This window comes from Triturus cristatus, chromosome 4_1 (genome assembly GCF_964204655.1).
Source record: "Triturus cristatus chromosome 4_1, aTriCri1.1, whole genome shotgun sequence".
NCBI classification, from domain to species: Eukaryota; Metazoa; Chordata; class Amphibia; order Caudata; family Salamandridae; genus Triturus; species Triturus cristatus.
This window is the reverse complement of record NC_140585.1, coordinates 350,994,332-351,009,524: the sequence shown is the minus strand read 5'-3', so window position 1 is coordinate 351,009,524 and position 15,193 is coordinate 350,994,332. Positions and strand designations below refer to the sequence as shown.

General features: G+C 44.4%; 1 protein-coding gene across 1 annotated transcript in view; it reads right to left on the bottom strand.

The window, feature by feature from the left end:
- FAR2 (fatty acyl-CoA reductase 2) overlaps positions 1 to 15,193 on the bottom strand; it is a 438,652-nt gene that overhangs the window by 72,078 nt on the left and 351,381 nt on the right. Inside the window, exons 5-6 of the mRNA XM_085652334.1 lie at positions 4,314 to 4,491; positions 1,749 to 1,793 (exon numbers count right to left, since the gene is read on the bottom strand). Coding sequence (XP_085508460.1) covers positions 1,749 to 1,793; positions 4,314 to 4,491 — 223 coding nt within the window. The remainder of the gene's footprint in view (positions 1 to 1,748; positions 1,794 to 4,313; positions 4,492 to 15,193) is intronic.

Here is a 15,193-nt window from a genome sequence, read left to right as displayed (position 1 = left end):
ATTCACCTTTTATCCTTTGAGATGTTTTATCTATGAAAGATTACCCAGCCACACCTACCAGTCTGGTTGGATGGACTATGGATAACTCACAAGTAGAAGAAATGTTACGCCAATATGTGCTGACCTGCTGATCTCCCAAAGCTTTCAAGCGCATCTGAATCCAGGTAATTAGGCTTCATGAACCAATGGCTATAGACCCAGTGGCTTTCTTGTATATCTTGCGAAGGAATTGGTCATGAGAATGCAGCAAGGGCTGCTATGCCCCTGGTGGAAAGGTGATAGAATTGTTCAGTATATTCCTACCACGGATAGTGGTGTAGCAAGGGTTAAGGGTAGAAACCCGGTATGGATCAGTAACGGTGGTTCCGGGGCGGATTTAATCACGCCTTCTCGGACCGCTCTGTGGAGCCCCGGTAGGAATATACTGAACAATTCTACGATTCAGTTGATTTCGGCTTTGTCCCTTCCTTCACCTGGCAATATCCTAAAACGTCCAAGATATCCTTGATGCAACACCGTCCCCAGAAATGCTGTCCTGAAGAGACCCCGTATCAAGAGAGGGTCGAAACGTCATCGACATGAACAAAAGAGAAAGCCTTACTGTTTATTTATCCATTGTGTACATGCTCGTCCTTTTGATATTACCAATAACCTGTTTCCCTGCCATTTCACCAATTTTCACTCAGTATTCACTTAGATAGGTTATGGTCACTTCACTGAGGTTCACAAATCACATGTTCATGTGCAGCTAATACCATTGTCCATTTCTTTTTTGTATAAGGAAATACAGCTGTGGTTAAGACTGTAACTGCAGAATAAATTCTTCTTTCTTCGGCTGAAGTAAGCATAGATTGAATGAAGTTGTGTTGGGCTTCTTTAAGAACTCTTAACTAGTATGTTGAAATACACTAGAGTATTATACTGTGTTCTATAAAAGGAAGGTCAGAAATTGTAATTATCTAAAATTGATTAAATCTGAGCAAGTTAAATCAAGCTTGCATATATTATATTGCCTTCATAAATGAGCTCCTTGTGAACATTGTTTTGTGCAGAAAATTGCTAACCCAGTTCACAAGGACGTATGGGTCGCTCTTGTTCTCTAAAATATTCCTAGCACTTGCAAAGCATGCACTTATAAGATGCATAGTGTAATTACCCTATGCATCTAATAAGTGCACGACCATAAAACCACCTGTAAAGGTAACAAAAAGCAACCTGTATATTTCGAAATGTAATGGCTCCCTTCCTTCTTTGTGTCTGATCTGTGCAATATCTTCACATTTTATGGACGGGGAAGCAAGAATAAAAGCTAGCAATGCAATTATGATTTTTTTTAAATTACATTTATGCTAAGGCATTATGAGGGAGAAATGAGACAATATCCTTTGACAATAAAGTTCTTAGGATTTCTCCTTAGAGATGATGAACATACTACTGGCCTAGGTCCCAATGTTCTGCAACATTAACATCTCTTTCTCTGTTCTCGGTTGTAAAACCTAGTGTAAAAGCCTCATTACAGGCGGGATCAGTTACTAGCTGCATCAGGACCATTGACCAGCAACTGTACGGCTTTACAAAATTATTTAGAGCTTTAGCTTAGGATTCCTAAGACTAAACAAAAAATCCTGTTGGATAGAAATTCTGCCTGTAAAAAGTCACAGCAAAACTTGGCGTTTTTTATGTTGATTTACATATTTCAACAATAGACAACTCTGCCTAATAAAAGTCTCCAATGAAGAGATACATACCGCAATAAAAATTCCACTTGGTCCATTAAAATTATCAATCCAACCCTGGAAGAAAAAACAGGGATTTATTAACGAATAAATATCTATGTACATTGACAGATCTACACTTAAACACATAAATAAAACATTTATAAACGTCCACAAAATCAAACAAAGGTTCCCTCAATTGACACTACCTCAAATGCTCCAGTCCCTTAGGTCTGCTTGTCCCTCGTGCCTTATGGACACTAAAGTATTTTACTCATTAAAATATTCAATGAAGTCCTGACTGAGAGTGATGGCTTAAATGTTTGCCAGGAGTTGGTTAACGGCACTTTATTTAGCTTCACTCTGAAACTTCACACAGTCCCCAGATGCTCATCATTAATGCCTATGTGTTTCGACCTCCAATGTGCTGGGAAAACTGTTGTAGGAGATAATTGTCAGGGTTCAAGCCTTTTGTTGGAGTAAGTCCCTCTTGGAAGATGCAATGACCAGGAGAAGGTCAAGGGTTTAAGGGTAGACTGTCAGACAGGAAGTGCACCCTGAAGAGGTGTGTCTACAGCTTTGTTCTGTGCAGTTAGCCTTTCAAGGAACAGCAGACTATCAGGAATGAAACATTATTGACTGAATGATGAAAAGCTGATTGGACCTACCAATGAAAATTACACACACATTTCAGCAACATGTGCCTAATCCTATGTTATTCGATTTCCCAAATAACCTGTTTAATAATGTTGTCCAAATGCCATTCTGCACCAATGACCTTCCTTCGTAAATAGCAGTAAATCTGAAATACAGCTGCACACCTTTTCAAGGAAAGTGTAAGTAAGAGCTATTTCCTTGCAGTCTAGGTCTCCATACCTGAGACCCCAGACATGCACAGAGATACCCTAATGATCAGTGTTAATGAGGATCCTTTGAAGAGAGCATTTTAACTAATGTATATGTCATGTAAGCCCCCAGGTAGGCTGCTAATATATAGGGCACATTACATGTTGGTGTTAATGTGTTCTCACTGTGAAAGACCCAAAGGATAGTTCATTGTGTAGGGCTTGGCAGACTTTTCTCAGAACAGGCCTGGATGTGATTAAAATCTTTATTACTATCCCCACTGGGATAAATGCAGGAAAATCACTTCAAAGAAAAATAGCCTGCCTCTGAGCTCAGGAAGAGCAGATGGGTGTTAAGTGCTGACCACGTAGCAGGGATTGGCTATCTGGAAGTGGACAGGAACACATCTTTTGTGTTGTACTTGGAGATGCCAAGGAGGGCACACCCAGGATCCCCATAGATAGCCATTCTCCAGTCACATTAGAGGAGAAAACCTATTTGACCCTGTCACATGAGAGAAGAGCTTATCTAAATAGGAGAGTGTCTAAGGTGCTGGAGAGGACTGTGCCTGGTGCAGCTGGGTCCTGCCATTTTGGAACAGGGGCTCCTAGATTAATTGTAGAATAAGGCAAACAGGAAGTGCTGTAAAAGGAGATGGGGCACTGCTAGAAAATAGTTAGGATTAGGTGGTAGTATTTCTCCAATCTCTGGCTGGTATAGAGAATTAACCAGGCACCTGAACCAATAATGTCATTAAACATTCCGGGAACTGGGAAGGCTCCAGCTGAAGAAGAAGGCCCATTTTCCTGATACAGCCAAGCTAAACATTAATTCACATCCCACTCTTTTCCCTTTTCCTTTCTTTTCTCTTTTCTTTTTTGTAACAGAATCATTGTCGCTATGCCATTATAAGTGCTGTTCCAAGTATTGCCATCTGTTAACCATGGCACAGGTAGCATCTGTGTCGCAAGAGTTAATGTAAATGTACCAATTGATGGAAGAAAATTACTCATGACACCTGCTGTAATATGGTGGATGAAACATCTGCCACATTTGTGAAGGAGTATCCTGCCCACTGAAATCTATATTAGGCCCAATGTCTGAAGTTGACATCTGGGACAAACAACTTTGTGTATTCTATCTCCACTTCATTGCAGTCGGTTTAAAATTATGCCTAGTTTCCCGTCCACCGTAAACCAGTGTTTTTTAATGGAGTTATACATTTAAATATTAATATCTCCATTTTGCTTTAACCTGTTTTAATGATATTCGTGTCTTTTTGCTAATTAAATTTTTCTCTATTTCATTGAATTTAGTTTGTTGTTTTCCTGGTTTTAAAATTGATGCCACTGCTTGAAATTAGCACATACTTCTCTGGGGGTTGCCGGCTGCTGGTAACATAACTACCAGGGGTTGAGCATAGATTCTTTCAAAACTATATTGATATTGTCATATTCAGTTTATTGAGCTGATAGGGGTTTCCACCATCCCAAATTATTAACCCAATTTCTGATACCTGATGGTGAAGAAATACTTAAACCATTATAGCATAGATGTTTGTGGCAATGTGGAATGCATATTCAGACATTGAAGAACCTGGTAAGATATATCACAGACAACTTGGTAGTGTACACCCAACTCTCCAGTAAAGATTGCAAAGAAAAGAGCTTGCGTCACAAATGGGTTTCTGAAGTAAGTGAAAATATTAGCATAAATACATTCCTATGCAAAGTAATGGCAAATCATACTTACTGCAAAGGGCTCCTGCCAGCTGGCTCCTACAATGGACGGTCTAACGATGGCAACTGGAATGCTACCGCTTTCTTGTTGAACCACACATTCTGCCAAGGCTTTGGTATATGTGTACGTGTTGGGCCAGTCTCCAATCACCTTAGGTGTGATTTCACGAATGATAGAGTCATCCATCCAGCTAAAAAAACAAGAATACAGATAAACATGGTAGAATAAAACACATCTTTGAATAAGCCAAACATTGGACTGGAGCCAGAGAGTCTAGGAGGGCCATGAGAATTAATGAGAGCAGATCTTGTCTGCCTAAATTAGTATACCCAAGTCAAAAGAGGTATTATGAATGCTGGCCTTTGTTCTGTCGAATGTTTTTGTACCCCCTCAGATGGCAGAGGCTGACCATGCTCTTGTGTTCCTGGCCCTAGAGGCCATTCTATTGTCTCTGAAGAGTAGGGTTATTCTGAGTCTAAATTAGCTTTGGTTGAGGCAGCATAAAGTACATTTTTATAAAGTTGTTTTCCCACTGAAGTTCTCAAAAATATGATTTGACAATTACATTCTATTTTCAAAACTGAGTGAATAGAAACAGAATCACTTTGCTGGCGTTGTCCCAGGCAAAGATGTACATTAAGAGTTTTAATTTTATCTAGCCTAGTCTTAATGTAGAATCCAGCTGACTCTACACAGTGAAAACTGAATTTGGACTTTTAGTCACTGTGAAGACCATTAGTCCCAGCCTGATGGGCTTACAAGGCACAATTTAGGTGTTATTCATAATATATACAAATATGTTTCCCACGTGGCAAAGGCACTTTTCCCGTCCTTGTGTTGATGCACTGCTGTTGAACTACAGCTCAGCCAGCACAAAGAGTTGCTTTTGGAAGCCATGCATTTTTGTAATATATGTGGTTTAGCAAATACACACTATGGTGCCGATTCCGATCCTGGAAAAACCGGGTACGAACCGTCGGTCGGAGCGTTTTCTCCGTCCGACTCGTACCCGGGAAAAAAAAATTACAAACATGCAAGTACGATTCGCACGGAAACACCATTTCCGTACGAATCGTAAAAAACACCGACCGACGAAAAAATACATACCAATGTGATCCGGGACAGCGCCGACGTGACGTCGGGACGCATTCAGGCTGTGTTTCACGAACCAGGAAGTACGATTCGAACCGACAGCAGTCCGGACGGCAATTTTTCTACGGCACCCAAAAAGTGCCGGGAAAGCGAAGTACGCCGCGATGCGAGCAGAATTGGGGGACCGGTACGTGCCGTACCCCCCCAACCTCTCGTTTGTATGCGCTGTCCCCCCAGCCCCCCGCGGATGTACGCGCCGTCCCCCCAGCCCCCCCACGGATGAACGCGCCGTCCCCCCAGCCTCCCCCGCGGATGTACGCGCCGTCCCCCCAGCCCCCCGCAGATGTACACGCCGTCCCCCCAGCCCCCCCGCGGATGTACGGTGCGTACCCCCACCCCACCCTGTATGTATGGTGCATACCCCCACCCCCGTATGTACGGTGCGTACCCCCACCCCCGTATGTACGGTGCGTACCCCCACCCCACCCCATATGTACGGTGCGTACCCCCACCCCACCCCGTATGTACGGTGCATACCCCCACCCCGTATGTACGGTGCGTACCCCCACCCCACCCTGTATGTAGGGTGCATACCCCCACCCCGTATGTACGGTGCGTACCCCCACCCCACCCTGTATGTACGGTGCATACCCCCACCCCACCCCGTATGTACAGTGCATACCCCCACCCCACCCCGTATGTTCGGTGCATACCCCCACCCCGTATGTACGGTGCGTAACCCCACCCCACCCCGTATGTACGGTGCATACCCCCACCTCACCCCGTATGTACGGTGCATACCCCCACCCCACCCCGTATGTTCAGTGCATACCCCCACCCCGTATGTACGGTGCGTACCCCCACCCCACCCCGTATGTACGGTGCATTCCCCCACCTCACCCCGTATGTACGGTGCATACCCCCACCCCACCCTGTATGTATGGTGCATACCCCCACCCCCGTATGTACGGTGCGTACCCCCACCCCCGTATGTACGGTGCGTACCCCCACCCCACCCCATATGTACGGTGCGTACCCCCACCCCACCCCGTATGTACGGTGCATACCCCCACCCCGTATGTATGGTGCGTACCCCCACCCCACCCTGTATGTACGATGCATACCCCCACCCCGTATGTACGGTGCGTACCCCCACCCCACCCCGTATGTACGGTGCATACCTCCACCCCACCCCGTATGTACAGTGCATACCCCCACCCCACCCCGTATATTCGGTGCATACCCCCACCCCGTATGTACGGTGCGTACCCCCACCCCACCCCGTATGTACGGTGCATACCCCCACCTCACCCCGTATGTACGGTGCATACCCCCACCCCACCCCATATGTACGGTGCGTACCCCCACCCCACCCCGTATGTACGGTGGATACCCCCACCACCGTATGTACGGTGCGTACCCCCACCCCACCCCGTATGTACGGTGCATACCCCCACCCCGTATGTACGGTGCGTTCCCCCACCCCACCCCGTATGTACGGTGCATACCCCCACCCCCGTATGTACGGTGCGTACCCCCACCCCCGTATGTACGGTGCGTACCCCCACCCCCTATGGACTATCCCTCTCCCCTTTCTTAAAAATAGACACAATAGTGGCAGTGGGCCAAGATGCTGGCATTACTGAGCTCACTGCCGCATTTAATACCCTGGTTAAAAGCGGGGCCCAAACCTCTATATTACCACAAAAGAGGTCTGGTGGAATCCCATCCGCTCCGGGCGCCTTGTTCCTCGTGAGGCCCTCACTTCCTGATCTCACCTTGTCCAAAAGAAATACATTAGGGGAAAAATGATGTACTGGGGTTGGGGTCTGCGGATCTTCCGGTCTATGGGGCTGATTATACAGACCCTGAAAATGCTGCTGCCATTGCTCTGGTAGGATATTATTACTTAACCCAGGTTTATTCGAGTCATTGAAACATGGGTTATCGATAACTTTCCAGAAGCGAGTGGAGTGCTTCAACTCAGCTGCCTCTGTCAGCTCCTCCCATGCATTCTGTTGTAATTGAGCCTTTCTCTCCTTGCCGGCTTGCTTATAGTTTATACGACAGACCACTACCCACTCCCTATCCCTCGGAGACTGCTTCAGGGCCGCTTTTACCACTCTTAAGGCCCATGAGTATTGGCTATCGAACCACCTGGGGGCTCCTGTACTATACGGGTGAACAGGGGCTCTCAGTAGACTATCCGCAACCAGAGCGACGTTCCTAAAGACCTCTATTAATTCAACTCCTTGAACATCTAAATCTAGACATGTACAAATATCCTGCTTAGCTTTATTAAACAGAGAAAAATTAAAAGCGCCAGGATCAATCTGGGCCCAACGCAACCTCCTACCTTGGTCCATTGCTGCAATCGTCATACCCCCTGCTAATCTATGTGGAACTATAGCATGCTGTGACGCAACCAAACCTAAAATCAGAGGGTTATGGTCACTAAAACCACTATATTGAATATTTAAAAAAGTTATACACCTTAACAGGGTGATAGCAACAAAAATGTAATCGATAAACGAAGAACATCCTCTCCCTTTAAAGGTCGGATTAACCGACCTGCCCTGACTGGTGATAATATGATCCATCGTATGGGTTAACCCATAGGTATTTATTATGTCACTCAATTCCCGCCCCTCCTGTGTATGCTCCCTGTGTGGTCCCTCTCTTAGAGTGCAAGATGACCAATCGCCCAGGACACTCTCAAACTTGGGCACAGATGACAATTGAAATCACCCACCAGATTTAATTGTGACTGTGCCAACCCTCTCTCTCGTGTGTACTCCATCCGTGTAATTAATTCTTGGAGATTATTCGGGCCATGCAGTTGTGACCTTGCATTATAAAAATTAATTAAAACTAACCTGTACCTGTTACTAGAGAATTTTTAACCCAGGGCAACATCCGAATCCCATGCCAGATTCTTCCAGCTGCCCTGAATTCTCAGATCTACAAACATAATCAGCCCCCCCTTGCTCGTCCTAAACACGATCTTACTGCTGGGTGAAAGAAGGTTTTGTATCCTTCAATGAAAAAAAAAATTCCTGGCTCCCATGTCTCCTGCAGGCATATTATTTGAAACTTTCTCACATACAAGAGCCATTGCTCATCCTCTGAGACTCTTATTTTGCTTTGAGGATCACTGTCACATCTGTCACCTTGTTTGTGAGTTTAAGCAAGATTTCCATCACCAAAATTAAGTTCAATTTGGTTTGTAACCTGAAACAAAGCAACCGAGTTTTGACAGTTGAATTCTCCTTTTTACATTATGATGTACGTGGTTGGGTAACACCCGGGTAATGCCTTATGCTGGCAGGCACTGCTTAAAACATCAAACTGTCTTTTACCATAACTTCATTGCACTATATTGTATTTTTTGCAGGAGTGTGCTAGTGTTTTTGATCATCTAAGTAATCTCAAATGAGATATGATGATTTAATCCAGAGCTAACTATCCCGTACTTTATCACTGAATTTTGTATTGCATGTTTGTTTAGTGTAATTTTGACTGTCTGACATTTGTGTTTACTGTACATATTTTTAAAATTTTAATTATTATTATTATTAAGGTGAGTACCTTTGCAAAAAAACACCCACCTTTGGCTAGACAATCCATAGCTTCATAGTAATGCTTATTGCTTATGTTGTACTGCACCCGGATTTAACCATACATCACTTTATCCACAACTAACTGGAGAGTTGAGGAGGCTTTGGAAGCTACCTTTAGATTGCAGACGCACTGGGCAGTGTCATGGTTAGTGAGGGAACAGCAGTTTGGTTTTCTAGGTGACTGCAAGAATCAGAGAAAATGCTTCATATTAGTTACCAAAAGAGAAGGTGCACAAAGCGAATGGGCTTCCAAAGGAATGGAGAAGAGTGATGAATAGAGCGAAGATAAAATGTGTACACAGCCAATGAAGCACAGAGAAATAAGAAGACATATAGAGACAGGGCCTCAGCATGTTTCGTTCATGCAGAAGATTGATCTCCTACCCAGAAAGCACCAGTTTACAGCTACTTTTAAAACTATACTGTTATTTCCTCATGGTCTACCTGTCTGTGCATCCATCCTGGTTTTTGGTATTACTGTTTTCTTTTGCTAAGTTCAATTAAACACTACAGGCCCGCTTCACAAAAGTAAACTGAGACAAAAGTCTGACTTTACGACTTTCTGTATTCACAATGGGCATTTACTAGTAGTAAAGTTTAACCTTTGCCTCAGTTTAACTTAAGTTTTGGTCTCTGTTATACTTGGGGGTCTCTAGTTGGCACAGGCATGCACTTGTGACAAATAGGGACCCTCTCCTCTAGTCAGGGTAAGGGGATACACTCCTAAAATAACCCCTGCTCACCCCCCTTTGTAGCTTGGCACGAGCAGACAGGCTTATCTCAGAGGCAGTGTGTAAAGCATTTGTTAACACATACAGTAACCAAGTGACAACACTACAGATGGACACCACACAGGTTTTATATAAAAAATAAGTATTCTTTATATAGATTTACCACAAGACCATTAAACGACAAAAAGACACAATACTGTTACTTTAGATGGTAGAATTTAACTTAGTTCTCTGAAGTTCTTAGATACGACAGTAAGTCAATGTACCTTTTAGATGCGACACGCAGGGCAACAAAAGTGTTGCAACGATGTTGATGCAATTAAGTTTTTGGTGCAAAGAAATAAAGACGTGAAGATCTTCCAGATGCGGCACGCTTCTCTGATGTTGTGAGAAGACTCGACTCGATGCTTCAGCTGCAGCGGTGACACACTTTACGCGATGCGACGACAGCGGCCTTGGCAGCGACAGTCTTCTCCCATGTTTGCGAGATGCTTCCGCTCGATGCGATGTTGCAGCGGTGACACCCCTTTATGCGATGTGACGACAGCAGCTCCGACGGCGGCACGCTTCTCCGTGGATGCGAGGCGCATTTCTTGATGTGGTGCAATGAGACAACTACGATGGCTGTAATGGCGACACGCTTTTTCCTCGATGCGAAACTCTTCTCTTGATGCGGTGCAATGAGTCAGCTACAATGGCTGCGATGGCGACACGCTTCTTCGGCATTGCAAGACACTTCCTGGATGATGTGAGACGCTTCCGCTCGATGCGATGCTGCAGCGGCGACACACTTTATGAGATGCGACAACAGCTCCGACGGCGGCACGCTTCTCCTTCTTGAGTCGCACTTCCAGCTCCTTGCGACACACAGTCCCTCAGAAGGCCCAACAACAGCAGCAGGCACTTCCAAAGAACTCTGGGGAGCTGGGGGGTGAAGTCTGTTGTTCCTGAGACTTCAGCAGGAGGCAAGCTCTTTTCCAAGCCATTGGAGATCCTTCACAATTTGAGCAAAAGTACACACAAAGTTCCTTTCTCCTCTCTTTGGCAGTAGGCAACCCCTGCAGGCCAATCCCCCCGTTTCAGGGATAGTCTCTCCTCAGTTTCTTCTTGGTTCCTCTCCTCAGCAGAGTTTCTTCTTGTTTCCCAAAGGGATCTAAATTCTTGGGATCAGGGTCCCAATACTTATACCCAAAAATCCTTTGTCCTCTGAAGACAGAGGGGCCTTTGCCTTATTTAAACCGGTTCTGGTCAGTCCTGGAGCACTTTGTTTACCTGACTCCTTCTTTCCTTTCAGAGTGCAGGGCAGAGACATCAGACGCACCACAGGAGGTGGAGCCTGCATTGTGGAGGGAAGGCACAGCCCTGTTCAGGTCCCAGATGCAACTCCTCCCACCCATCTAGATGCAGATCTCTCTGTTCACTACTGGGACACTTCACCCTGTCTCCTGGAATTCCCCAGCCCTGTCACTTAAACTCCAGACAAGGAATACACAGCCTAGCAGAGGCAGGTTTGAATGGTTAGACAACAGAATGTTAAAACCAACTTCACTAAAAGATGTATTTTATCATTCTGAGTTCAGGCATACTAAATTTGAATTTCTACCATGTTCCCTGAGTCAGTAAGGATTATAAAATGTAATAATCAAACTGCCCATTCTGGCCTATGGAGAACAGTTAACCTTGCAATAGTGAAAAACGAAAATGGCTGTGATTCACTATTAGAACATGCCACACACACCAGGGCATGTCCTACCTTATCCTTACAATGCACCCTGCCCTTGGGCCTACCATAGGGGTGTCTGATATGAAGAAAAGGGAAGGTTTAGGGACTGGCAAGTGGGTGCACTTGCCCAGTCAGCATGACAGTACCAGACTGCACACAGGCTCCGCAATGGCAGACACACTTTTACAGGCTGCTTCTGTGGGTGGCACAACCAGTGCTGCAAGCCCACCAGCAGTATTTGGATTACCAGCCCTGGGCACTCCTGGTGCACTGTACTAGGGTCTGACAGGTAAACCAAATCAGCCAATCATGGAATCACTAATCCATACATTAATTTACAATGGTGAGAGCATATGCACTTTAGCACCGATCAGCAGTGGTAAAGTGCCCAGAGTCATAAAACAGCCAACAACAGGTCAGAAAAAATATAGGAGGAAGGCAAAAAGTTCAGGGATGACCCTGCAAAAAGGGCCAAGTCCAACAGTCTCAGTAAGACTTAGGACCAAAACTTAAGTTAAACTGAGACAAAAGTCTAACTGCCCTTTGTAAATACAGAAAGCCGTAAAGTTAGACTTTCATCTCAGTTTACCTTTGTGTCTTGGGCCCTTCCATTAAGACTGTTGTATTTGAACATATACCAGGTCTTGATTTTGTTCGCATATTCGGGCTGGACTGTTCCCATGGGGAGCAGGTTCACGGCTGATTTGCATATGGCTGGGTCCAAACTGGAATGGCGTTGCTATCAAAATCACAATGGATTAAACCCACATCTGTGACTCGGGGTGAATGTTTGAAAATGTTCAGCATTCTGTCCATCATCTTTTTGTGTTGCATTTTTGCCCTAAGTGGGAAGGATATGCCCAGGCGTGGGTCCTTTGCTTGCTATGCCACTGGTTTCAAGCTAGCCTGGCTGATGAGGGCTGATACACTGAAACCGGTTCTATGATGCTTGTTTTCCGGTCCATGGGGGTCCTGGCCTGGCAATTCCCATGGGGAGGGGGGTAAAGGTTAATTTGCATATGGCTGGGTCTGAACGGGATTGGCGTGGCGAGCAAAATAAGGAAGCATTAAACCCAGATCTGTCACTGGGGTGAATGTTTGTCAATGTATAACATTCCGTCCATCATTTTTTAGTGTTGCATTAAAACAACCTACAACATTCAGCTAACGAACGCTGCTAGAAATGTCTGGGTGTTTAAATCACAGGGAGCCATATTGAATACATTAATTTTGCTCTGTTGTGACTTTTGCCTTTTTTCATTTAATGTGTTACCCGCCCTTTATACAGGCATGTTTTTATGTTGTGGCCATTCATGATCAATACTACAAGAAATTATGTTGCTGATACAAGTAAATCATATCTCCCAAATGATCCTATGCGGGATATGAGAAAAAATAAGGCTTTCCGTGTGTAACCTGTTGCTTACTGTCAAGATTCCGTTGCTCGCCTCTATCCCATGTTCAAACAATCATTTAGGAATGTCTCCTGCCTGGAAACGAGAGCGCTGCAGTTAGTATTTACAGCAAAGCAGACATGTATGCTTTATGGCACATGGGTGTAGCATTGCTCATGAGCACTGTTTTCTCAGAGGCATCCAGTGCAAGTGCTACGTGCTGGAGTTTATTAAAAGGCACCATTAACCCCGGGGAGAGGATGTGGCTAATGGCTAGGGCGGTCAACCTCAAATCTGGGGAACCGGGTTCGAGTCTCGGCAATGACGCTTAACATTTTGTGCTTCTGGGCAAATCACTTAGGGGCATATTATCAAGCACGGCGTTATAATTATCGCCGCTTTAGCGGCAGAAAACTGCAGCTAAAGCGGCGATAATGGGCTTGATAATCTGCCGCAGAGAATTCCAATAGAAGCCCATGTTGACACCAAAACATGGGCTTCTATTGGAATTCCCAAGGGCATATTATCAAGCCCATTATCGCCGCTTTAGCAGCAGTTTTCTGCCGCAAAAGCGGCAATAATTTTAACGCCGTTTCTTGATAATATGCCCCTACATTTCCCAGTGCCTAACAATAATGAATGTGTCCTTGTGTAACGCAACTGGTACTCATGTAAAGCGCTCTGATACCTGATACCTTCAGGTCAAGTTTGCGCTATATAAAACTCTGAAATAAAAAAACACGCCTAGGAATGTGAGCTTTAGCATCTTAACTTGTGTGCTGTGGGGTCTGCACCAAACCTGGTGTAGGACAGAGTTTCAAGCAAGATATGGATAAGCGCACAACTGGGATTGTGACAGTTTGTGAGGTTGTGGCGTGCTACTGGGGTATCACTCTCTGATCCAGAGTGTTGAAGCGTATGAACCAAATGAAGCGTATCCTGGAGTTAGGAGATGTCCCCCTGTGCACAGCTAGAAGCCCCTATAAACCGGGGTTAATGAGGTTATAACATTTAATGTTCATGAAGTTTGAAAGGAAATGAGATGCAACGAGACTTTAGTTAAATCTTTCAATCGATATTTAGTAGATCATATCAATGAGTAATCTTCCATTTACATCCAATCGTTAAACATTTCGAAAATTAGCCCAATGCATTTCGGTCCCGAACGGACCTTCGTCAGGGGACATATCTATAAGGAATAACAAAACGCTAGAGTCAGGAAGTCATAAGAAAAGAAAATAGCTTTCATTGTACAAAGGCGGTAAAGATGTTCCAGTACATGTAGCTTAATAAAGTTGGTCAAGTATGCACAGTAAGAAATGACGGAACGTCAGTGAATCAAAGGCTGTGAGATCGTAACTCCGAAGCTGTACGGATATAGAAGCTGATTATAAACGGGTGCACTAATAGATCATGGTGAATAGAAAAGTGATCAAGAATGTAATCGTGGTCATAAATTAAGTTCAAGGTCGGTAAAAGAATAAAGAACAAGAAAAGAAAGTCAAGTGCAAACAGACAGTGCCAATTCAAACGTACTAAAACAACGTAATTAGTGCTCGAGCGTGACCAGTACCAGTGCGCTGTTAAGTTAACAAGTGGCGTGATTTTGAAATTAAATGTAGCGAGCTGAAACAAAAGGATAAGAAAACTTACGAAACGCTAAGTGCTTTCATGGTGCTCCGAATATCTCGTGGTTGACATGGACGTGAACGCAGAAGCGCGCTTCTAAGGTGTTTTTAATGACGTGCTTAATAGATAGAGAAAGAGGACTTGTGGAAAGCGAACTAAGTACGGGCGCCATGTTGAAGTGGCAGAATTTGCAAAAATCAACAAACAATGACAGTTACGGTTATTGTTACAGTTAGAAGTAAAATAGTGGAAAAATGACCTTGGAAAAATTGAATGAATGCATAAATGAAAGAATAAAGATCAAAACAAAAGTAGCAAACAAATGTGATAACGTAAGAAGCTGGAGCGATCACAAGTAACACAAAAATTCCATGCGATCATTGAGTCCGTTAGGCTTCATTGAGTTCAACAGTTTGATCCAGTGGTTTTCCCTGCGGAAAAGCAGATTGTGAATGTCTCTTCCTTCTTTGAATTCCACAGTTTCAAGTACCATAAATTTGAGCTGACTGATGTTGTGATGAAATTCAGTGAAGTGTACAGCTATGGAGGATTTAGTGTTGTTGGTACGAATGTTGCTCTTGTGTTCTAGAATCCTGGTCTTTATTTTTCTTTCAGTTTTGCCAACGTACACAAATCCACAAGGACATTTGAGAAGGTAAATGACGTTCATGGTGTTGCATGTAGCATTCACTTTGAGATTGAT